General features: G+C 46.8%; 1 protein-coding gene across 1 annotated transcript in view; it reads left to right on the forward strand.

Moving 5' to 3' along the window:
* The first annotated feature begins 753 nt into the window (after positions 1 to 753).
* GTF2A1 (general transcription factor IIA subunit 1) overlaps positions 754 to 23858 on the forward strand; it is a 40020-nt gene continuing 16915 nt past the window's right edge. The window contains exons 1-6 of the mRNA XM_077463573.1: positions 754 to 895; positions 15171 to 15272; positions 16226 to 16439; positions 22192 to 22262; positions 22360 to 22435; positions 23438 to 23571. Coding sequence (XP_077319699.1) covers positions 866 to 895; positions 15171 to 15272; positions 16226 to 16439; positions 22192 to 22262; positions 22360 to 22435; positions 23438 to 23571 — 627 coding nt within the window. The 5' untranslated portion in view covers positions 754 to 865. The remainder of the gene's footprint in view (positions 896 to 15170; positions 15273 to 16225; positions 16440 to 22191; positions 22263 to 22359; positions 22436 to 23437; positions 23572 to 23858) is intronic.

Genomic DNA, 23858 nt, shown 5'->3' on the forward strand with positions numbered 1-23858 from the left:
AGGGGAGGGGTAGTTCCCTATATAAGGGAGGGGTGCTGGGACATGTAGTCCTCTGTATGGGGAGGGCAACATGTAGTGCTCTGTATGGGGGAGGGGTAATAAGGGAGGGGTGCCGGGACATGTAGTGCTCTGTATGGGGGAGGGGAGGGTAGTTCCCTATATAAGGGAGGGGAAGGGGTGCTGGGACACGTAGTCCCCTGTATGGGGAGGAGGACGTAGTGCTCTGTATTTGCGAGGGGTAATAAGGGAGGGAGAGGGGTGCTGGGACATGTAGTCCTCTGTATGGGGGGGTGGTTCTCCATGAGGGAGAGGTGCTGGGACATGTAGACCTCTGTATGGGGGGAGGGGTGGTTCTCTATACGAGGGAGGGGTGCTGGGACATGTAGTCCTCTGTATGGGGGGGTGGTTCTCTATATAAGGGAGGGGGAGGGCTGCTGTGACATGTAGTCCTCTGGATGGAGGGGTGGGGTAGTTCCCTATATAAGAGAGGGGGGTTGCTGGGACATTGTGCCCCCCTGTGGAATGGGTGAAAACACGCAGCCCCTCCCCCGTTCTCTGCCTCTGTCCGGTGACCTGGGCTCTCACACACTCAAGTGATCTCCCTGTGGGGGGCGGGGTTGTTTGTGCTCGGCGTCTAGAGTGGGGGCAGGGAGGGGGCGGGGCTGATCACATAACCAGGGCGGGTGTCGAGGAAGGGGCGTGGTCCCCTACTTAGCAGCCGTTGTTCATCCCGCCTCACGCCTCTAGGCCCCACCCCCGGAGGCGGAGTTCTCGCGAGAGCCTAGTCATCCCGCGGCTCGTCTGGGCGGCCGGATCGGTATATAAAGGAGAGCGGAGAGTCGGAGCTCCGGGCTCACTGCGGGACATGGCGACCCCCGCCAACGCCAACCCCGTGGTAAGGAGCCCGGGAGAGTCGGAGGGTGGGAGAGAAGCCGAGGGGCCCCTGGATGGGCTGACCACATGAGCTTCAGGGACCTTTGGTCCCCACAGTGAACGTAGAGGGGCCCCTGGATTGTGTGGTGGGGGAGTACAGGGGCCCTCGATCCGAGTGATATATAGAGTGGGGGAGGATGGGCCCAGGAGCCGTGTAAAGAAAGGGCCCCTGAAATGTGAGAGGCGGGTGACCTGGGGCCCCTGGACTCGGAGACCAACAGATAACGAGCAGGACCCTATAGCATGGCACAGGGGCCCCAGAGTGTGCTAAGGAGTGTGGGGCCCTATGAAGGTGGCCCCTGGGCCTGTACACTGGTAGATGAGGATAACTGGAGCCCCTGAATGTCTGTATCCAGGGGTCTCTGGCAGGTATAGGTTAATATATGGGGCCCTGGACTGTAGGTTCCCAATTGGGGGACCCCCCCTGCTGTAGATTCCCTATTGGTGAGGGACCCCCTCGGGCTGTAGGTTCCCTATTGGTGAGGGACCCCCTCGGGCTGTAGGTTCCCTATTGGTGAGGGACCCCCTCGGGCTGTAGGTTCCCTATTGGTGAGGGACCCCCTCGGGCTGTAGGTTCCCTATTGGTGGGGGACCCCCTCGGGCTGTAGGTTCCCTATTGGTGGGGGACCCCCTCGGGCTGTAGGTTCCCTATTGGTGGGGGACCCCCTCGGGCTGTAGGTTCCCTATTGGTGGGGGACCCCCTCGGGCTGTAGGTTCCCTATTGGTGGGGGACCCCCTCGGGCTGTAGGTTCCCTATTGGTGGGGGACCCCCCCCCCCCGGGCTGTAGGTTTCCTATTGGTGGGGTGGTAGTGGGCCTAGTAGTATTGCGTTCTGCTGATGATCATAGTGATGTTTTCTGTTGCGGCCCCCAGGAGTTTTCCATGTTGGGGGGGGGGCCTTGATATGCCATAGTAAGGCCCTCAGTGAGCGGTGGGTTCCCCTGGGTGTTGAGCACCGTGTCTCTAGCCTCTGTGTACACATTTGGGGCCCCAAATTGTGTTGTGAATAAAAGAGAACCTGTCCTGTAACACAGACAACCCATCCCCCCCACTCACATGGTTTTATTACAGGAGCCCCCCCAACACACACACATTACCCGTGTTAAGAGTGTATGGGGGACCCCCTGTTGCCTGTGTCTAAGGTGCAGGGGGATCTCCTTTTGCCTATATCTTGGGTGAAAGGACTCACATCACCTGTGTATGGGGTGAAAGGATCCCTTTTGCCTATATCTAGGTTGCAAGGACCCCCCCCTGTGTTTAGCATGTATGGGGACCACCTTTTGGCTATATCTAGAGCGTAAGGACCCCTATCGCCTGTGTATGGAGTGCAAGGACCGCCTGTGTCTAGAGTGTATGGGGACCCCCTTTTTGCCTATATCTAGGGTGTAAGTCCCCTATCACCTGTGTATGTGGTGAAAGGACCCCTTTTGCCTATATCTAGGATGCAAGACCCCCCGTCGCCTGTGTATGAGGTGTAAGGACCCCTGTTGCCTGTGTTTATCATGTATGGGGACCACCTTTTGCTTATATCTAGTGTGTAAGGACCCCTGTTGCCTGTGTCTAAGATGTAAAGGACCCCTCCCCCATCACCTGTGTTTAGAGTGTATGGTGTACCCCTTTTGCCTGTATGTAGGGTGCAAGGACCTCCCATCACCTGTGTATAGGGTGTAAGGACCCCCCCATATCATCTGTGTCTAGTGTGTATGAGTACCCTGACCTCCCCCTCGGTTCCTGTGTCTGTGGTGGATGAGGACCTCGGTTCCTGTGTCTGTGGTGGATGAGGACCCCCCTCGCCCTCGGTTCCTGTGGATGAGGACCCCCCTCGCCCTCGGTTCCTGTGGATGAGGACCCCCCTCGCCCTCGGTTCCTGTGGATGAGGACCCCCCTCGCCCTCGGTTCCTGTGGATGAGGACCCCCCTCGCCCTCGGTTCCTGTGGATGAGGACCCCCCTCGGTTCCTGTGGATGAGGACCCCCCTCGCCCTCGGTTCCTGTGTCTGGGGTGGATGAGGACCCCCCTCGGTTCCTGTGTCTGGGGTGGATGAGGACCCCCCCCCCTCGGTTCCTGTGTCTGGGGTGGATGAGGATCTCCCCCCCCCCCCCCCTCGGTTCCTGTGTATGAGGACCCCCTCGGTTCCTGTGTCTGCTTGCTCTGTATGGGTATAGCTGCTATATGCAGACACAATGATGACTACAATGTATCAGTGTGGGAGGCGTGTATATTGTGTGTATGAGGACCCCACATTGCTGGGGGTGTATACAACATATATGACTTCCACACTGTAGGAGCACAGGCGCAGTATACAATGTCTGTGCACAGGGTGATCAGTGTATGTAGCACACATCCCCGCGCTCCCAGCCTCCTGCCTGCACACAGCCATAGCAGCTCTCTATATACAGGCGGTGGGGAGGGGGAGTTTTGGCTGCTGATGTCAGTGCCCCATCCCCCCACCGGCTCTGCTGGCTTTATATAGCAGTGACAGTTGGGAGGGAGCAGTGTGCTGACAGTCGCCTCCCCTGTGTTCTGTGCAGCCTGCTGACTGGAAGGGGGGGGGGGGGGGAAATCAGTGTACAGGCAATGGCGCACAGTGCTGTATTGTATTGCAGAGTGTTCACATTATTATGGCCGCTCAGATTGCAGTGTGGAGGCGGCTGGAATGATTGTGTGCTTGGGGGGGGGGGGGGGGGGTCAGGGATAGGATAAGGTGCCTGCACTGGAGGGTGGAAATCACTGGCAGATTGTGTTCTGTGGGTTTTGTAGTACTGGTTGTGTCGTGTTGCTTTTCTGAGAACCTGTCACCGGTCTGATAGCTCAAAAGATCACACTGTGCCTCCTTTGTAGCAGACGTGGCTCTCCGGTGTGCTGTGACAATAGTTGTGTGAATGGAGAGTTTGGGAAGAAGATGTTGACCATCAGGCTCACCGGTTTGATGGCTCGTACCTGCACTGTAGGTGATCACCTCTAGCAGGGCCTTAGCTAGATGGAAACCCCAATATCTCATATCTGGATGCCTGTAGCTGTCTTCAGCCTATTTTTTTGGGGGGGGGGGGGGGGGTGCAGAGTTTTGGATGATGGTATTGCCAGAACTGGCATGATATGGGGGGGGGCTGGAGTAGACAATCAGTCTTGCTGGGTCAGTGGCTTGTGCCTACAGTGAAGGTGACCACTCATAGCAGGTGATCCACTAGATCAGTGATGGCAAACCTTGGCACCCCAGATGTTTTGGAACTACATTTGCCATAATGCTTATAGCCCCCATCTGCACAGAGGGAGAATGAAGATGTTGCCAGTGCTGGCATGACGGGTGCTACAGTAGCCCACCAGTGTCGCTAGTAAGGTTGTTACTGCCCCTACCAGGGGCTCAGCTAAACTGAGTACCTGTAGTCCTCTGCCCAGAGAGGGGGAATAGTGGAGAGTTTATGGTGAACACATTGCCAGAACTGGCATATCAGGGGACTTCAGTAGTCGGTATCACCAGCCCAAGGCATGTGCTTGTAACATGTTTAACCACCCATAGATCTAATAGGTGGACCCTCCCAATATCCCATGTCTGGGTACCTGTAGTCCCCTCTGCCTGGGGGTGAGAAATGTACACAGCGCACTCCGAACTCTGTATTCTGTGCGTAATGTACTCCTGAACTTGGCACTCTGTATGTGATGCACCCCCTGTAACCTGCACTCTATGCATAGTGCACCCTAACTCCAAATGGCCCCTTTGAGGGCAACCATACTGCTGATGTGGCCTGCAATGAAATTGAGTTTGACACCCCTGCTCTAGCTTCTGTGAAACAGTACATTTATTCTGAGTGCCGTCTAGTGGCCAAATTTATTGTTTCAGGGAGACCAACGAATGCAGAACAAAGATGTTGCTTACTGGCATGGCAGGGGCCACAGTAGCCCATCAGTCTCTGAGAGTCAATGGCTTTAGACCATTGTAGTAAGGGATCTTTTAGATGTGATTCCTGGCATCTTGCATCTGGTACCTGTAGCCTTTCTCAGTCTGGGAAGGGGGGAGAAAGTTTTGAGAGTTTTGGATGAAGATGGTGCCAGAATCAGTATGTCGGGGGGGCTGCAGTCATTCATCAGTATCTCTGGTCTGATGTCTTGTCCCGACTGTGTAGGTGACCACTTATTGCAGGGATCCACTAGATAGACACATTCATATCATGTCTCTGTATCTTTTTAGTCCCTCTACCTGGAGGATGGTTGTGGGGGCATTGGAATTTAGGGTTTTGGATAAAGACTTTTCCAGAACTGCCATGGAAAGTTCTGAGGGGCACTAGCCCCTCAGTCTCACTGTTCAGATGGCTTGTGCTTGTATTGTAGGTGACCACCCTTAACAGGGGATATATTAAATGAGACCTCTGGCTTCTCCTGTCGGGGTACCTGTGGTCTCTCCTCACCTGGGGGAGGCTGACTTGGAAAAGTAGGCTGTGCACTGCTCAGAGGAAGTGGGAACACCTGCATTGGGGCCCCAGAACCAGCACACTGCTGAAGCATCTCAGGCACTGACCTGGCTTATCTCCACCGAAGCAGTCCGTTCTGGATGAGGATAGTGTTGGCATCAGTATCTCTGGTTCAATGACTTATCCTGACTGTGTAGGTGACCACTTACTCCAGGGATCCACTAGATCAGTGATGGCGTACCTCGGCACCCCAGATGTTTTGGAACTACATTACCCATGATGCTCATGCACTCTGCAGCTTAGGTGAGCATCATGGGGAAATGTAGTTCCATAACATCTGGAGTGCCAAGGTTCGCCATCACCTTTAGTCCCTCTACCTGGAGGATGGTTGTGGGGGGGATTGGAATTGAGGGTTTTGGATAAAGACTTTGCCAGAACTGGCATGTAGGGGCCTGCACTAGCCCATCAGTCTCGCCAGTCAAATGGCCTGCATTGTGGGTGACCACCGTTAACAAGGGGATCCATTAAATGAGACCCCCGGCTTCTCCTGTCAGGGTCAAAATAAGAAGTAATGGCTGCATGTCAAGAAGTTCCAAATGCCGTTTATTAAACTACTGAAGTCCTACCATAGGACACCAACAGACAGACTTTGGGTTTTTTATTAAACAGCATACGGAACTTCTCGGTGTGCAGTCATTGCTTCTTATTTTGATACTACTCACAGAGGTGGGCCGAGGCTGGCACTCGACAGAGGACTCCATCAGGCTCATTTGTCTCACCTGGAGCAGTCAATTCTTTTCACCTTCTCCTATCTGGGTACCTGTGGTCTCTCCTCGCCTGGGGGAGGCTGAGTTGGAAAAGTAGGCCGTGCACTACTGAGAGGAAGAGGTGATACCTCCATTGGGGCCCCAGAACCATCACATGGGAGGCATCTCAGGAGCTGACCCGGCTTATCTCCACCGAAGCAGTCAGTTGTACCAACGACCAGAATGCCGCATACCAAGATGCAAAATAATAACCTTCTTTTATTAAAATAGCCAGCAGGAAGAAATATAATCATGAAAAATGTTTTTACCACGTAAATGGTTATCACAATCTTTGCAGTGGAACATGTACTGTGTTAAAAATAAAAAAAAATAATCTTTATGGAAAAAAAAAAATAAAATAAAAAAAATAATGGATACATGTAAGAATTGCAGTTTAAAGGTTTCGCAGCACGCCATCTGGTGGCATAAATGGTAACCTACAACCCACTGCAGTACATATTATACAAAACTCTTCCACCTACCTATTGAAATGAATATAAATGAGGACTGTAGAAATATGCTCTTTTAAAAAGCCACACAGTGTCTCAAAAAACTCCCTATAAACAAGATCTGAAGAAGCACTTATTTTGATTATAGCATGAAAATGTTTTTCTCAATACATACTCTATTCCCAGCTATGCAGGAGGAAGTAATCTCACCCCTAATAAGGAGTAACATCCTATTCTAAATTCATACCAGCCGGAATCCTGTGTGGTGTTATCAATACAATTTTTGAGGAATGATGTATTCCGTGATGCAGACATATATTGTTTACCTGCTTTCATGTACACAACAAGGATCACAATTAATGCCACAGTTATATACAGTGGGGAAAATAAAGAAGTGCTTCTCAGCAGATTGTGTAAGTTTACCCACTTACAAAGGATCTATAATTTTTATCATAGGTCTATTTTAAATAATAGATACAGAATATCAACCAAAAATCCAGAAAAAAAAAACACGATACAAATGTTATAAATGAAGTTGCAGTTCCGTGAGAAAAATAAGTATTTGATCCCCAAGCAAAACGTGACTTGGTACTTGGCGGAGAAACCCTTGGCAAGCACAGAGGTAAGACGTTTCTTGTAGTTGTTGACCAGGTTTGCACACATCTCGGGAGGGATTTAGGTCCACTCTTCTTTACAGATCTTCTCTAAATCCTTAAGGTTACTTGGCTGTCTCTTGGCAACTATGTTTCGGCTCCCTCCATAGATTTTCGGTCGTGTTGGTAAGACTGTTTTCTTGGGGTCGGTGTTTGGGAAAGAGCCGCCTCCTTGGGGGCGGTCTTTGGGAAAGGGCTGCCTCCTTGGGGGCGGTCTTTGGGAAAGGGCCTCCTCCTTGGGGGCGGTCTTTGGGAAAGAGCCGCCTCATTGGGGGGCGGTGTTTGGGAAAGGGCCGCCTCATTGGGGGGCGGTGTTTGGGAAAGGGCCGCCTCATTGGGGGGCGGTGTTTGGGAAAGGGCCGCCTCATTGGGGGGCGGTGTTTGGGAAAGGGCCGCCTCCTTGGGGGGGCGGTGTTTGGGGAAAGGGCTGCCTCCTTGGGGGGGCGGTGTTTGGGGAAAGGGCCGCCTCCTTGGGGGCGGTGTTGGGGAAAGTGTATTGAGATCATTCACAAGCTGTGTAATTCTGTGCTAATCCCTCACTTTTCTCATGATCATCCTTGCCTCATGGCGCTCCAAAACAAGGTGGATTGGTGTGTGTGTGTTTGTTTGTGTTTGTTTGTGTTTGTTTGTGTTTGTTTGTGTTTGTTTGTGTTTGTTTGTGTTTGTTTGTGTTTGTTTGTGTTTGTTTGTGTTTGTGTGTGTTTTTTATTTTTTTTCCAATTTGCGAATAATCGCTCCAACAGTTATCTGCTTCTCGCCAAGCTTCTTGCTGATGGTCTTGTAGCCAATTCCTGCCTTGTGCAGGTCTACAACCTTGTCTCTGACCATGAGATTTGAATGGAAGAAATAGATTCTGTGGACAGGTGTCTATTATACACATAACGAGTTGTCGTTAGGAGCACCTTCTTGTATTGACAGGACTAATCTGTACCACATGAGCACCTACTTTAGCCAGTCTGGGGGAGCCATAATTATTGCTGGTTGATGGGTCAAATACTTATTTTACTCACTGAACTGCAACTCCATTTATAACATTTGTATCGTGTGTGTTTGTTTTTTCCTGGATTTTTGGTTGATATTCCGTCTTTCATTTAAAATAGACCTATGATAAATTATAGACCCTAAATTTCTTTGTAAGTGGGCAAACTTACAAAATCTGAAGGGGATCAAGTCATTATTTTCCCCACTCTATGGCTTCAAAAACGTGGGCCCATTCACAGGGGCAATGATGCCTATACAGTGTGACAGGGCTGTGTTTTTTTTTTTTTCTTTTTTCTTCCGTGCCTCAACATCTAGGTGCCATGTGCATGCGTCTGTTAGGACGCAGCTGCTAATCCTAATGTGACAGGGTGAGCGGTCCTGAATGCAGACAGCGTATGCATTTGACCATATACAGTGATATTTAACACTTACAGTTTTTAACCACTTTCAGCAGCTGATTTAATCACTGAGTATCCAGCTTCTTTATCTTGTAATCCTTGCCAGTGTTCTGGTTTAAGCTCCTGCCATGACCACTGCTCCAGGTTTCCTGTTTTAGGGTGGCTTCTTTCTCTTGCAGCATCTTATAGAGCCACCCTTGCATGCAGGGACTAGAGTTGTCACCTACACTGTGTTCATTAATGGAAACACACAGCCCCATAGCCAAGGCTCTCCCCTCCTTCTCAAAGCTAACAGACTGACTGGAGACTGCCCTGTTCACTGTTAACTTTTTTTTTCTGGCGAAGGCTCAAAGAACAGCATTTTAAAAAAAAAATCAGAATACACAGAATCCCAATAAAATACAGGCAAATACCTTTTGTATAACTTCTTATATCTTCAACATCGAGATTTTATTTAGTAACACAAGTTGCCTGGTATCTTGTTCCTTTTATCTTGTTTGTTCTGTCATCAAGTCTATCCTTAGAAGCAATGTTGAAGGTTCTCTTCAAAATATCATACATATAACCATGTTTCATTAAAACATAATCCTAATTCAGTTGCAACCCCTTCATAATCCTCCAAAGAACTACAAACCGGGTGTAGCCTAATATAAACTCCTATTAATGATGCCGAAAAAAAGGCTGCTTCCTTGGCGTCGGTGTTGGTAAAAGGCTGCTTCCTTGGCGTCTGTGTTGGTAAAAGGCTGCTTCCTTGGCGTCGGTGTTGGTAAAAGGCTGCTTCCTTGGCGTCGGTGTTGGTAAAAGGCTGCTTCCTTGGCGTCGGTGTTAGGGAAAGCCGCTTCCTTGGGGTCAGTGTTAGGGAAAGCCGCTTCCTTGGTGTTGGTAAAAGGCCGATTCCTTGGGGTCGGCGTTGGGGAAAGAGTAATCTCCTTGGCCTCCCAGAGTGAGCACAGAACGCTTAGTAATAAAATTGATTACCACGGGGGACCACAGTGGTGCTTTTATTGCAGGTGCCAAACTGGTCTGTTTGTCCCCTAATTGTTGCTGGAGAAAATTGGAGGCCTTTCCCTCACTTCATTTGATGCTGTCTGGTGGAGTGGCGTGTTTTTTTTTTTTTTTTTTTTTTTTCTAATTGGGTCATCAATTCTGCTGCTTCTTGCCCTGGGTTTTGGATCAGAAAGTGTGCTTCACTGTTTCCTACTGCTGTGTCTTTTTGGGTCAGGAGGCCTGCTTTGTTGCCTTGTTTGCTGTGACTTGATTGGGGTCTATTTTGCTGCCTCGTATTTTTGTGTTTTTTTGGATGGGGGTTCTGTTTTGCTGCCTTGTATTTCTGTGTTTTTGGATGAAGAGGTTTTGTTTCCCCGTAATAGCTATTTTTGTTTTTTGTATTGGAGTCTGTTTTTGTTGCCTCTTTATTCCAATGTCTTTTTGGATGTGGGGGTCTGTTTTGCTGAGTCATATTTCTGTGTCAATTGGATTAATACAGGATTTGGTGTCGCCAGGCTAAAATGTGACAGTCGTGTGACTCTTGTATCATTGTGTAGTCATTGTCGGCAGATTAATCGTTTCTCCCAGGCTGTCGCATGACTGCATGGAGAGCTCGCCATGAGATATCCGTGCCACAGTAACACTCGCAGTGGCATTTTACACTTTGAGAATGATGGGAGCCTCTACCCTCTATTCAGAAAGCCAACACGCCAGGATAGGAATGCTTTTCAGTGACAGTTACTTTCAGCCAATGAAATTTGGCAATTGCAGCCACATGGCTAAAGAAAGCGCTATATCGTTGTGCTAATGCTTGGTGCATTCAAGTTTCTGTCCAGGTCCCATATTACCGCTGTGGCTGTTATGCCCACTTCTTCCATAGGCCGCTTGTCTGTAGTTCTTCATTTACCAGCTGCCACATAATTGCGTCACACTGGCCGCAGTGGCAGGACCTTGGATCCCACCCACTAACACGGCTAAATTTGATAGACTCATGGTCTCTCCAGCCCACCATGACATAACGCCATGATTGACACGCCATGAGACTTTGGTCTGTCACTCCCATATTTTGCCTGCCAGGCAGACTACATAAACGAGCACAATCGGCTACAATCCCCATTGCATGGTGGCAATTTGAAGGTCCTTCCAATGGTGATGTTTTACATGGATTAATATATTCAAAACAGCTTTGAGTCTCCTTTTTTTCTTCTTTTTTTATTTTTTTCCTGAGCAGCAATAAAATGGCTCTGGAGAATGGTAAGACTTGGCTGAAAAGCACAGAAGGAAGCCAGAAATATTGTATATATTTTCCTAAATCTATTACTCTATGGAAATATTAATTCCTCAATTTTTAGATTGTTACAGTTGAAATTCAAAGGAATAAATTGCTTTACGTGCCAACAGAGTTGTTCTGTTATGTCACTGTTGATGATCACTCACCTCTTCCATACAGTCACTGACCTCATTTTTCTTTTGCAATGAAAATGCCTTGGTCAAGGCCCTTCAACAGCCTGTGATTGGATAGGGAAGGAGCAGCAGTGTAGTGATTTAGTCACCCCTGTGTGTGCTCTTCCTCTATCGGCACATTGGCAGCACTGAGCAATGCAGGAGACCGTGATTGCTCCCAGTCCTTACCTGAGCTCATGCATTTCTTAAACTCCTTATACTACCTTTACCTGAACCCCCCCCCCCCCCCCCCCAACTCCCTTAGGTTGGCCATGTATACAGTGTGACCCTGGATTTCAGGAAAGAAATTCACACGATTCCTCCAACACACACAGCGCTGCCAGTGGAATCGGCTATTGTATTCTCCCGGTGCGGAGGAAGCTGTCCCCACCGGTGAAGCAGCCGCTGGCTATAATTGCAAGAGAAATCCAGCAGGCTGGGTGTAACCAAGTTGATCAATCAACTTGTCAGTCAGCCTGCCCATTAACGGTTCAAATCTCGGCAAGTTCCTGCTGAACTAGGTGAGATTCAAATTGTGTATGGCCAGCCTTATATTAATTTTTTTCCCAAGTTCGCCTACTCTGCAACTCCCTTATAACTTCCCTTTCCCAAACTCCTCCACCTCTATACTACCCGTACCTGAGCTCACCCACCCACAACTCTCTTATAGATCCTAGACTTCCTTTACTGACCTTATGCACTTACTAAATCCATTATACCTCTATTACCCAAGCTCACCCACCTTTACAACTCCTTTTTATATTTTGCCTTTCCCAAGCTCACCCACCTATACTTCCCTTACCTGAGCTCACCCCCCCCCCCCCCAACTTGCCTCCCAATTCCATTATACTTCCATTTCCTGAACTCCCATACCTGTACTTTCCCTTAACAAAGCTCACCAACCTCCCGACTCCCTTTATACTTCCCTTTCCCAAACTCGTCCACCGATACTACCCTTAGCTGAGCACCCCCCCCAAAAACTCTCTTATCCTTCCCTTTTCCAAACTCGTCCAACTATACTACCCTTACCTGAGTTCACCCACCCCCCGACACGCTTATACAGGCAGTCCCCGAGTTACGAACACAATAAGGACTGTAGGTTTGTTTGTAAGTGTAATTTGTGTGTAAGTTGGAACACTGCATTTTTAAGTGTAACTTCTGCCTGTGCATGGATGTGGGATGTTCTGGGCTCTTCTGGCCATGCAGTACATGTAGTACTGCAGTGTGGGATGTGTCCAGCATGGCAAGATAGCTGCTCTGAGGTATCCAGGACCAGCATGGAGCACAAGCGGCTGGCACTGAGGCCATTCGTAAGTAGGAGTCGTTCGTAACTTGGAGGTTCGTAACTCGGACTGCCTGTAGATCCTTTCCTGGACTAACAAACCTAAACTTCCATTACCAAGCTCATGCACTTCCTAAATCAATTATAGCTCCGTTACAGGAGTCCACTCTCCTATAGTTCCCTTACCCAAGCTCACCCAGTCCACAAATCCTTTATACTTCCCTTTCCCAAGCTCCTCCACATATACTTCCCTTCCCTTAACTCAGCCACCCCCCGACTCTTAAACTTCCCTTATCCGAGCAAACCCACCTGTACTTCCTTACCTGAACTCGCTAGCCTCCCAGTTCCCTTTATACTTCCATTTCCTGAACTCGCCCCACTTCCCTTAACCAAGCTCAAGCAACCCCCCCTCCCATGACTCCCTTATACTTCCTTTTCCCAACTCGCCCACTCCGCAACTCCCTTAAAGTGGAAGTGAACCCATTCATAAAACGGCTTCTTGTCCGGCACGTGCCGGAAACGTAACACTCCCATTTGTTGTGCGCTCAACCAAACTGTCAAGCCATCCAATGGCTGGTGTCTAAACTGATCACATGTGCAGCATCATGGCAGTTGTAGATTAAACAGAGGCAAAGACTGCAGCTTCCTTGGCTAAAAAAGATAGGTTTACTTACACTTTAAGCTTCCCTTACTCATGCTCCACTTCTGCTGTTGTGCTCCCAGGAATAAAATCTGTGTAACCTGTTTATCAGAGTTTACAAAGTGTAGATATTGTCGGGTTACTTGCCACTCTATCTGAGCAATGCATTGTGGGAGGAGGTTGCGTACGTCACCATACCTGAAAGTGGCACCTGCAGTGAGGGGGAAAAAAAAGTATTTGACACCTGCTGATTTTGTACGTTTGCCCACTGACAAAGAAATGGTCTGTCTATAATTTTAATGGTAGGTTTATTTTAACCGTGAGAGACAGAATAACAACAAAAATATCCAGAAAACACATTTCCAAAAAGTTATAAATTGATTTGCATTTTAATGAGTGGAAACATTTGACCCCTTTGCAAAACATGACTTAGTACTTGGTGGGAAAACCCTTGTTGGCAATGACAGAGATCAGATGTTTCTTGTAGTTGGCCACCAGGTTTGTACACATCTCGGGAGGGATTTTGTCCCACTCCTCTTTGCAGATCCCCCAAGTCATTAAGGTTTCAAGGCTCACATTTGGTAACTCGAACCTTCAGCTCCCTCCACATATTTGCTATGGGATTAAGGTCTGGTGACTGGATAGGCCACTCCAGGACCTTAATTTGCTTTTTTTCTTAAGCCACTCCTTTGTTGCCTTGGCCGTGTGTTTTGGGTCATTGTCAAGCTGGAATACCCATCCACAACCCATTTTCAATGTCCTGGCTGAGGGAAGGAGGTTCTTGCCTAAGATTTGACGGTACATGGCCCCGTCCATCATCCCTTTTCATGCAGTGAAGTTGTCCCGTCCTCTTAGCAGAAAAACACCCCCAAAGCATAATGTTTCCATTTCCGTGTTTGAAGGTGGGGTTGGTGCTCTTGGGGTCATAGGCAGCATTCCTCCTCCTCCTCCAAACACAACGAGTTGAGTTGATGCCAAAGAGCTCTATTTTGGTCTCGTCTGACCACAACACTTTCACCCAGTTCTTCTCTGAATCATTCAGATGTTCATTAGCAAACTTCAGACAGGCCTGTACATGTGCTTTCTTGAGCAGGGGGACCTTGCGGATGCTGCAAGATTTCAGTCCTTCATGGTGTAGTGTGTTACCAATTGTTTTCTTGGTGACTATGGTCCCAGGTTCCTTGAGATCATCAACAAGATTCCCCCGTGTAGTTCTGGGTTGTTTCCTTACTGTTCTCATAATCATTTATACTCCACGAGGTGAGATTTTGCATACAGCTCCAGACCGAGGGAGATTTACAGTTACATTTGCGAATAATCGCACCAACTGTTGTCACCCTCTCACCAAGCTGCTTGGCAATGGTCTTGTAGCCCATTCCAGCCTTGTGTAGGTCTACAATCTTGTCCCTGACATCCTTGGACAGCTCTTTGGTCTTGGCCATGGTGGATAGATTGGAATCTGATTCTGTGGACAGGTGTCTTTTATACAGGTAACAAGCTGAGATTAGGAGCACTCCCTTTTAAGAGTGCTCATAATCTCAGCTTGTTACATGTATAGAAAACGCCTGTGAGCCAGAAATCTTGCTGATTTGATAGGGGATCAAATACTTACTTATTTCACCCATTAAAAAGGAAATCAATTTATAACTTTTTTTTTTTGTGTGTTTTTCTGGATTTTTTTGTTTGTCTCTCACTGTTATAATAAACCTACCAGTAAACTTATAGACTGACTGTTTCTTTGTCAGTGGGAAAACATGCAAAATCAGCAGGTGGTTTAAATACTTTTTTCCCTCACTGTATATGTGATATCTCAATTGAGGTGGTGGGGCATATGGAATGGTGAGTAAGGTAGGGGCTAGTAAGGAACTCTCTAAATAGGCAAAGTAGTAAGGTATCATTTTAATATTCAGAACCCTATCCACAACGATCCATATAAAGATTTGACCAGTTGTCTCTTTATCCCAAAAACTGTGCAGAGGACAAGGAGAATTCACCTGTGTACTAGCAGAATAGGGAGGGGGTCTTTGCAGTAAGTGGTACCAAAATCAATAATCAAATCATTTTGGATACATTATGATTCAGGAATTGATCTGGGAGCCTCTGTGGGGTTGTGGCTCCTCTTCAGTTTTTTGCTGTATGGCGGTCTTTGCAAGAGGTCTTAGTAATATTAATTGCCACCATTTCTTCTTACAGCCTAAACTGTACAGATCGGTGATTGAGGATGTGATTAATGATGTGCGGGAGCTCTTCTTGGATGAGGGAGTCGATGAACAGGTTCTGATGGAGCTCAAGACTGTGAGTATATACACAACAGGATTTTGTTAAAATGGCCGGTCTACCCAAAAGTACGGTAATTTTTGTAAGAACCCTTTCACACTGAGGTGTTTTTCGGGCACTTTTGCGCTAAAAATAGCACCCGAAAAGCTCCTGAAAACTGCTTTCCATTCATTTCAATTGATACTTTCACACTGGGGTGGTGACCTGGTGGGTCGGTGAGAAAAGTCCTGCAAGCAGCATCTTTTGGAGCGCTTAAAGCACCTCAAAAACGCCCCTCCCTTGAAATGAATGGGAAGCGCACCGCTGACGCCTCAAAGGTGCTTGAAAGAGATGGGAAAAGCCCCCAACGTTTTACGAGTGGTTTAAGTGCCAAAGTGTGAAAGGGGTCTTCTTGGTGTGAAAGGGGATATATATATATAATATACAGTATAATTTTTTTGGCCTTTATTTTTACTTGTCAGGCTGCGTTAATTGCTCTCTTCTGCAGATGGAAGCTCGTCCCTTTTGATCTGCATATGAATGAAACAGAGTAGATACAAAAGTAACAATGTTACTTTGAATCTCTCTTATGTCTGATCAATGCTCATAAGTTTGTTTATAAACATTGCTCAGACAGGAGACAGAGAGAAACAATGTTACTTTTGTATGTCTCTATCTTCTGTCTGATCAATGTTTAAAAATGATGCTACTTTGTATCTGTCTCCTAACTAAATAATGTTTATGAACAATGTTACTTTTTATCTCTCGGTCTCGTTTTATTTTATGTCTGGTCTGTTTTAGTCAGATTTATAGTAGAATAAAGTGAGAAAAAACTGGGTTTACTCCCTAGCATGTAATGTACTTTGCCTTTAATATTTGCCCATCTTCCAGGAATCTAGCAGTTGCAGCCCACCTAACAACAAGCTGGCATTGAACAGGGCATGCTATCGGTTGTTGTGAACGACTTTTGTGTTTTTTGTTTTCTTTTCCAGCTCTGGGAGAATAAATTGATGCAGTCAAAGGCAGTGGACGGGTTTCATTCAGAAGAGCAACAGCTTCTACTGCAGTCTCAGCAACAACAGCAGCAGCAACAGCATCATCATCAACAGCAGCACCACCACCATGTCCAGCATCACCCACAGCATCATCAGACCACGGCACACCAAACTCAAGCACAGCAAGTCCTCATCCCAGCCACACACCAAGGTCAGTCCATACACTGCAATCAGATTGTACATGTTCTAGAGCGTAGCTCAGCTTTGTATGTACAGTGTGAGATGAGGGTCAGTCATTAAGACTGAATTTGGGGAAAATGACAATAAAACACTTTTTGTAAAATTGTTCTACATCATGTGATCTGTTGGTTGTACAATCCATCTGTGTGTGCAGCAATTTTAGAATCGTGCCTGCAAATTTCAGATGATATGGTTTTCCTTTTGTGTGGTAGTGTTCTCCATGTACAGTCTAATCCCAGCAGGGTGGATACAATTTTTTTTTTTAATATAATGCTTTTGGAGTTTATTTAAGATGCATTAATAATTTAGTTTATTCAGCATGCAATGGAGCTTGGTTATGTAGCACAAGGCTGCAATATATAATGTGTGTGTGTGTGTGTGTGTGTGTGTGTGTGTGTGTGTATATATTATAATATTTCTGCAATATTTAAATTTTTGGTAAACTCATTCGATGAATGCAAGCTGAGATAACATACACTGGCAATGTTCTTGTTTTAATGAAATAAAATAATTTGAATAGTTCTCCAACTGTGTGGTTAATCTAAATTCGGTTCTGATATCAGTTTTACTAACCTGACAGCTTATTATTCTACATAGGAAATCTTCATTTTGTTTGCAAGTGTAAAAGATTCTAACTACCAGCAAGAATAAGTCCTTACATTTAAAGCGCACCTGTCATTTCAGATCCATCATGGCAGCGCCTGTTAGCGGACATCCACTCACCTGCTGCCGCCACGTCCCTCACCTTGTTGTGTCACTGCCGCATCACCAGCTGTCCCATTAAAGTGAATGGGACTGTCAGTGAGCCAACAGTGGGTCAGAGGAGGCGCCCCTGCAGGACACAGATGACAGCTGCTCTTTAAAAATTAGGCTTTAAATCATGTTGATTTAAATCAAGCTTTTTTACTAGTGATTTAATTCGTGAGTTAATTTGACTTGATTTAAATTAAATCCACCCTGCAGAAAAGCATAACACTGAGATAAGATGCAGTGTGTGGCGGCTTAACCAAGATCCTTTACGGAGGCTTCACACTGCCCCGCTGCACTTTTGCTAAAGGGCAGCTAATCCACTGTTTTAATGCAGGTTAATTGCGCTAACCATGTGATCAGTGTCCAATCACAGCTGATCACATGTAAACAGACTTGCTGGTCAACGGCAGTCCTTTCTTCTTGTAATGTGTCTGTGTGAGCAAAGGAAAGCCTCTTCGCCCTGCACGCTGAAATTTTGTTTTCTGTTTTTTGTCCCCCCCCCCCCCCCCCCCCCCCCCCCCCTTTCCTTCTCCACATACATCGGCATAAAAATGCCAAGGAAAACGGCATCTCCACCATATCCTATTCACCGGCTGTGCCCACCACTTGCCAAGAATGGTCTCTGTAAAAAAATGTTATCGCGTTCCCCCCTACCCTTCAAACTTCTCTCTACAAGATGTTCATTAGTGATTGAACTTGATGCTCATCAATCGTCTGATTGCTGGAATGTTTCCAGCTCATCAGGGGAGAAATTCCTGGTGACTTTTTTCTGGGCCAGCCAAGGCTCCTTTCCAGCGCCACATTCTGTCATTGTCTGACTCCCAGGATCTGCGTTTTGTTGTAGGGCCACCATCCCAACTCAATTTTTACCTCCTCGTAGACTTCAGCCAATGGTCACAGCTCTTATACTTGCCATCTGTAATGCATTGCTCTTTTAGTAAATGATCAGATTTTTGATTTTAGGGCTGCGCCCCACAATATCAGACATGGCTATCATTTTATTACCTTTTTTTTATTTATCGTTTGCTTTCTACAGCTCCGTACACATGATCGGAAATCCCACCAGCAAAAGTCCGATGAGAGCTTTTGGTCGGATATTCTGACTGTGTGTACGCTTCATCGGACTTTTGCTGGCGGAATTTCCGCCAGCAAAAGATTGAGAGCAGGTTCTCTATTTTTCCGACGGAAAAAGTTCAGATCGGAAATTCCGATCGTCTGTAGCAATTCTGACGTGCAAAATTCCTACGTATGCTCAAACAATTTGATGCATGCTTGGAAGCATTGAACTTAATTTTCTCAGCTCGTCGTAGTGTTGTACGTCACCGCGTTCTTGACGGTTGAAAGTTCAGAGAACTTTTCTGTGACCGTGTATGCAAGCCAAGATTAAGCGGAATTCCGTCGGAAAAACCATCCAAGATTTTTCAGACGAAAACTGATAGCGTGTAAGCGGCAGTCAACGTGACATGTTGGTGGAGTCCTGGACTCAATCATAGGTGCAAGCTAACTTCGCATCCAGTGATTTATAAAGATTGTTTTTTTTATTTACATAACAGAGCTGTTTTACTTGCTCTGTGCAATGGTTTTGCACAGAACAGCCCCAATCCTGTTCTCTCCTGGCTCCTCCTCCCCCACACAGCGTGCCCCTAATAGCAAGCCTCTTGCTATGGGGGACCCCGAGCCACGCTCCTGTAAATGGGCATTGTCCATTCATACAGAGCATGGCTCGGGCCCCCCCCCCCTGCTCTTCATTGGATCACTGGCTGTGATTGAAAGCAGCAGGAGCCAATAGCTCCCTCTTCTGTGTGAGCCAAAGAGAGAGAGAGAGAGACCAGGACAGCTCTCATGCACATCGCTGGATTAAGATGGGGCTCAGGTAAGTATACAGCTCTTCTTTCTTCTTCTTTCTTTCTTCTTTCACGATAACCTTTTCATGCCGGCGCCTCCTGAATCTCCTTATTGGGGCATAGAGGGCAATAAAATCTGGCAAACATTCTAATCTCTCTGCACTCCAAAAATAAAAAAAATGGAATGGTCAGAAAATGTTAGAGCACCACTAAAAGTTTATATGAACAGGTTTGAGGATACTTCCAACGCGTTTTCAAAGGGCTCAAACTCCCCCTTCATCTGGGCCTAAGTGCTTGCAATTTTAACCCTTTAACAATCTGCTCCATCGTTTGGTAGCACACATTTTGCGTGACACTAACTCATTGAAAAATGTGGACTTTAAAGGTTAATGGACAGCAGTTGTGGCATTAGATTGCAGATCACCAGTCTGACCTAATTCCAAGTTATAAGCAATTGCTGCCCAGCATACCCGTGTCAATGCCAGCACTTAAGCCCTAATTAAGGGATCGTTCTGAACACACAAAACCTGTTTGATATATCTCAAATGTTGTCAAAATAAACTTTTACTGTGCTTGGTATGAACTTGTGGTGCTCTCATTCTTTATATACTGTTTGCTCCTTTGCTGACTCACATAAAAACAACAAGGACTAATATAGAAGACTTTTAAAGCAGCAACGTTGGATAGCAGCGCATAGTTTTTCAACTCTTGCCAGAGTACCCCATTAGCCCAATCCTTGGTGCCCCAAATCTGCAGATACTTCCTCAAGATCTGACATTTAGCTGAAACGTCAGAGTGGAGACCTGACAATGCCTGCGCTATGCTGAGGCTCGATTCACACTGTCGCAGCTTGGGGATCCAACTTGTGAGACCCCAAGTCACGTGACATGTGAGACCCCAAGTCACGTGACATGTGAGACCCTATTTTTGTCAGTGTGAGCGGTCTTAATTAGCACTACTGAAGTCGTTCCGACTTTAGAAGAGGTTCCTGTACTACTTCAAGGCAACTTCTATCCGACTTCTCCCTGGCACTCACAGCTTTGAAGCAAACAAGTGAAGGCTTTATGGAAGATAAAATTCATCAGACAACATCGTAGACCTCAATCCAGAACTGGCAGATATTAACGCATTTCACTAAACTTAAATTTGCTGATTCTTTTCTGACTAAGGCTGCTTTCACACTGGGGCGGTATTCAGGCGTTACAGCGCTAAAAATAGCGCCTGTGTAGCGCCTGAAAAAAACCGGCCCCTTTCACTCCAGTGTGAAAGCCGGAGGGCTTTCACACTGGAGCGATGCGCTGGCAGGACGGTGAAAAAAGTCCTGCTAGCCGCATCTTTGGAGCGGTGAAGGAGCGGTGTATTCACCGCTCCTAAACCGCTCCTACCCATTGAAATCAATGGGACACCTCGGCAATACCGCCGGCAAAGCGCCGCTGCAGCGGCGCTTTGCGGGCGGGTTTAACCCTTTTTCGGCCGCTAGCGGGGGTTAAAACCACCCCGCTAGCGCCCGCAGACCGCCGCTAAAACGACGGTAAAGCGCCGCTAAAAATAGCGGCACTTTACCGCCGGCGCCACTCCCGCCCCAGTGTGAAAGCAGCCTAAGCGACTTCCAATTTGTGAAACGTGTTAATCTCTGCCAGGTCTGCATTGCTGTCATAATGTCTGTGATGTCTGATGATTTTTATGTTCAATAGTCTTCACTTTTTTGCGTCAAACCTGTGAGTGTGGTCAAACCTTTTCCTGTTCCAGTGGCTCCTATACAGATTACGGACTGGACCTGCACCTTGAGTCGCCTCCAAGTCGGATCCTCATCTTAATTGATGTGATTTGAATCTGACATTACAGAACGATTACACAGGCATTCCCTGACGTTGCTTCAAAGTCTTGCCCAGTCGCGCCGAAGTCGCCTGGCCAAGCTGCACTGTAAGATGAGCAATTTTCAGGTTGTGGCAGTGTGAACAGAGCCTTTTTTTTATTTTTTTTTATTTTTTTAGGCTTGCTTCAAAGGGAACTAGTCAGGCTGGATGGTAGAAGTCCTTTCTGGCCATTTATTCTAATTCTAGGGCCCTCAGGGGCAGCGTTGAGACCAACCATGTCTACACTTTGCTTTGGGCTCTGATAGATTCTTGTGAACTTTTTTTCGCAGTCTTGATTTAAATGACACTAGTCGGGCTAGACATAATAGGAGATGATTTTTCTGGCAGTTATTTTTTCTGATCTTGGGGTCCTGGGTGGGGCAGGACTGAGACCTGATAATAATTGCATTTTGTTTAGGGCTCTGTAAGACCTTGTACACACGGTCGGACATTCCAACAACAAAATCCGTCGTATTTTGTCCAAAACTGGTGTTGCATGCACGCGGTCGGACAAAGTTGTCGGAATATCCGATCGTTCGTAACATGATGATGTTATTTCATTACGACGGGACTACGTTCAGGCTAGTAGCCAATAGATTTGGTCTCGTAATTTGATCTGAGCATGCGTGGCACTTTGTCCGATCGGAATTCTCTACAAACGATCGGATCATGTTGTCGGAAAATTTTATAGCCCAGCTCTAAAACTTTGTTGGTCGGACATTCTGACAGAAACAGTCCGATGGAGCCCACACACTGTCGGATTATCCGACAACACGGTCCGATCTGACATTTTCTGTCGGAATGTCTGACCGTGTGTACAAGGGCTAAGACTTCTCCATGGTGGTGTTTTTTTTTTTTTTTTTTTTTTTTTTTATATATATATATATATATATATATATATATATATTTATATTTTTATTTTTTTTTATTATTTTTTATTTTTTGCTTTATTTAAAGGGAACTGGTCAGGCTAGACATAATGGGAAATGTCGTTGCTGGCTGTTCACCCTGATTCTAACTTTACTACTTCCTAAGCTACTGATCTGGAACCAGCATGCAGGTAGTGACTTTAGGATCAAGATGACAGCTTGCATCTTTAGAAACAAGCTGGCAGTCACCGCTCTCCTCCTGTTTCTAGCTTGACAGGGACACTTAAGAAATATGGCTGCCCTGTTCTGCTCAGTGGGTTGCTAGATTTCAGGTTGGATCTGCACATTTATTGATTTAGAATAATGGCTTTGCCTGGTCTGTTAATATCTCTGTTCTGTTTCAGCTTCTCAACAGCAAGTTCTGATTCCAAGCAACGATTCCAAGCTGATCCAGCACATGACTTCCCAAGGAATGGTATGGTCCGGATGCTCAACTGCTTTGCACACACATGTCCAGGATATGAAAAAATGAGACAAACTTACACTAAAATTCTGTTCTCCATCTCTCGCAGAGTGCAGCAGCTACAGCGGCCACCCTGGCACTACCTGCCGGCGTGACACCGGTTCAGCAGCTCATCACCAATTCCGGTAAGCATAGCGTGGCCTTTATGGGAAGATTTGCATTTGGAATAAAAGTTGGCAATGCTTGAGTAAAGGTTGGACATAGTAGTGGAGTTCTTAGACGTAACCGTGCTATTATCACTGTTCTGGTTATCCATAGACTGAATGGTAATCGCTGGCCTATATGGTGTGTTTGTCCCCATGGGATAATGATGATTAACATGTGACTTCCATGATTGTCCAAGGGGTGTTGGTAGAAGGTCATCTTTAACATTTGACTTCTGTATAATTGTACTCGGCTCTGCAGTCTTCTGCTTGCTCCATGTGGTCACTGGCCTGTGTGTGTGTGTGTGTGTGTGTGTGTGTGTGTGTGTGTGTCTAGGAGGTGGTGGTTGGAAGCTCCTACCCCCTTACCATTTGTGGTCATTGGCCTATATGTATGTACAAGGAAGGTCCTTTTTAACATCTGACTTTTCCAGCATTGTATTCGGCTCTCTAGTCTTCCTCACCTTGAACTCTTGTCCTGCCATCAGTCTTCTGGGGGCCTACCTCCTAGATGGGTAGCTTGCCACGTGTGGTCTTTGTCCTATGGTTTGTGTATATAGTGGCTGTTGGTGGAGGGTTCTCATGAACAGGTGGCTACTCCAACATTGTACACAGCTCTGCATTCTTCATCCCAATCTCCTGTCCTGCTATCAGCCATTAGTCTTCTGGGGGCCTACCCCTAGACAAGGAACTTACCACATGTGGTCCCTGGCCTGTGTGTGTGTGTGTGTGTGTGTGTGTGTGTGTGTGTGTCTAAGGGGTGATATTTTGAAGATCCTACCCCTAGAAAGGGAACCTGCCATGAGTGGTTACTGGCTTGTGTGTCCAAGGAAGGTCCTCTTTAATCCGTGACTCCTACTGCATTTACTCAGCAGTCGGTCTTCCAGGGTCCCCCCCCCAGACACTGAGCTTGCCACCTGCCTGAAGCGACTGGTTGTGTATTGTTTGATCGTGTCCAATGATCTCTTGTCTTCCTCTTCGCAGGTCAGCTGCTACAGGTGGTGAGAGCAGCTAATGGTGCACAGTATATTCTACAGCCCCAGCAGCCCATGGTCCTACAGCAGCAAATGATCCCGCAGATGCAGCCTGGAGGGGTACAAGCTCCAGTCATACAGCAGGTGATGTCCTGGTAACCCATGCGCAGCAGAGGACTGTTTCTGTGTGTGTGTATATATATATATATATATATATATATATATATATATATATGTCTTCCAATTTGGAGGGCCTGTCCCCTTTTGGCTGTTGTGTATTACTACTTTTTTTTGTTTGCTGGAAACTATTTTCCCTGCCCTCTAAATTATAGCATGTCAACCCGTAAATGTTCAAACCAAACTTTGTTTTGGAGTTTGGTTGGCTTTGGTCCCCCATTGAGCCTCTTTTGGGGTCCTCCCATTTTGACATC

Source organism: Lithobates pipiens, unplaced genomic scaffold, assembly GCF_037356315.1.
Source record: "Lithobates pipiens isolate NorthernLeopardFrog02 unplaced genomic scaffold, aLitPip1_a1.2 Scaffold_30, whole genome shotgun sequence".
Taxonomy (NCBI): Eukaryota; Metazoa; Chordata; class Amphibia; order Anura; family Ranidae; genus Lithobates; species Lithobates pipiens.